This window comes from Pelophylax lessonae, assembly GCF_965119305.1.
Source record: "Pelophylax lessonae genome assembly, chromosome: 2".
NCBI classification, from domain to species: domain Eukaryota; kingdom Metazoa; phylum Chordata; class Amphibia; order Anura; family Ranidae; genus Pelophylax; species Pelophylax lessonae.
The window spans coordinates 720,226,069-720,227,389 of NC_138769.1; the positions used below are offsets into that span (position 1 = coordinate 720,226,069).

Consider the following 1,321-nt stretch of genomic DNA (forward strand, 5'->3'; position numbering starts at 1 on the left):
ATAAAATAACACACATCTAGGCTCCCCAGCTGCTGCAAGTATTCTATACTTCCGGGTGTGTACAATAACTCCTCCCCCTCTGACTACTGTGGTTCCTCCTGCTGACTTGTCTGCCATTCCAGGACATACGAGGCAGCTGGAGAAACCACAACAGCTTATGGGGGGGGGCAAGTATACAGTTATGGCTGAATACTTGTAGCAGATGAGGAGCTGAAATGCAGTCTCTTTTTAAAGCACCGGCTGCCAGAAAGGTAAGTAGCTCCCCAACAACGTATCTGTCTCAGCAAGGCTCAGACCTCACACAGCCATTGGTTCTTCTGTGGAAACGAAAGTATCCCAGAAGTTTCAGATTATGGAGATTCTGCTGAAGGCCAAAGCTAATAAAAGGAGTGAAGATTCCAAAATGAACAGCAGGATAGATTGTTTGGTATAAACATTCTTCTTTTTTTAATTGCTTTGAAGGAAACTTTCAATATTCAATTTCTGACCTCTCCTTTTGGACTAGTTGTCTGTTTTTTTCTTGCTAAAGGATTCCTCATCTTCATACTTGGTTATGGGTGACCGAAAGTATTGACACCACTGGAGCCAGCCAGCAAACTAGCATTTTTAAAAGGTGGTCAGCAATGGTTGCCTAAACATGTTTTTCAATACAGGTTTCCTGTAATGAGCCAAGGCCTGTGAAATAATGACTAATTCTCTGAGAAGCTCTTTAATATACAGCACAAGATGACCAGCATCAGCCTGTGTGTCCATTCTTCCTCCAACCATATTCATATGTCCCAGTGACTGTGGCAAGACTCAATCTTGCAGAAAAAGAACCAAACGTGTCAAGAAATGAGATGGATGGTTGTCACAGAACTGCACTGTGCTACTGCCAGGGTAGAGAGTCCAAATTTCCCTGGTTACCCTACAATACACATACCCATCTCTAAATAGGTCACCGCCTGGCAGGTTTGGGCATTAAGAAGACTTTAACGGGTTTGCTGAAGGGAATAGTGCCTTCTGTAGTGCTGTCCAGGGCAGGCAGGGTGTCTGTGCTCTCCCCCCATGCTGGCTTACACGATCGGTTTAATATTTTGCTGCGGCTGGAGCTGTAGGCAAGTAGGAGTCGTACTTCGATCTGACATGGCTCTGTGAGAATAAGATAAAATAGAAGATGTAATGTCAAGGGAAGGATATTGTAAAGGAAATTTGTACAACTTGTATTATATTTTGTATGTATTGCACACTGCACTCATTGTGTTTTCATTACATGTTTGCATTCTTTTGAGTCCTGATTAGAATGAGCCTGCCTATGTTACGCCCCTTGTTACCATAAAAG

The 1,321-nt window shown here is 43.1% G+C and overlaps 1 protein-coding gene across 1 annotated transcript in view; it reads right to left on the bottom strand.

The window, feature by feature from the left end:
• Positions 1–900: 900 nt before the first annotated feature.
• INTS4 (integrator complex subunit 4) overlaps positions 901–1,321 on the bottom strand; it is a 124,031-nt gene continuing 123,610 nt past the window's right edge. The window contains exon 23 of the mRNA XM_082245964.1: positions 901–1,131. Coding sequence (XP_082102090.1) covers positions 938–1,131 — 194 coding nt within the window. The 3' untranslated portion in view covers positions 901–937. The remainder of the gene's footprint in view (positions 1,132–1,321) is intronic.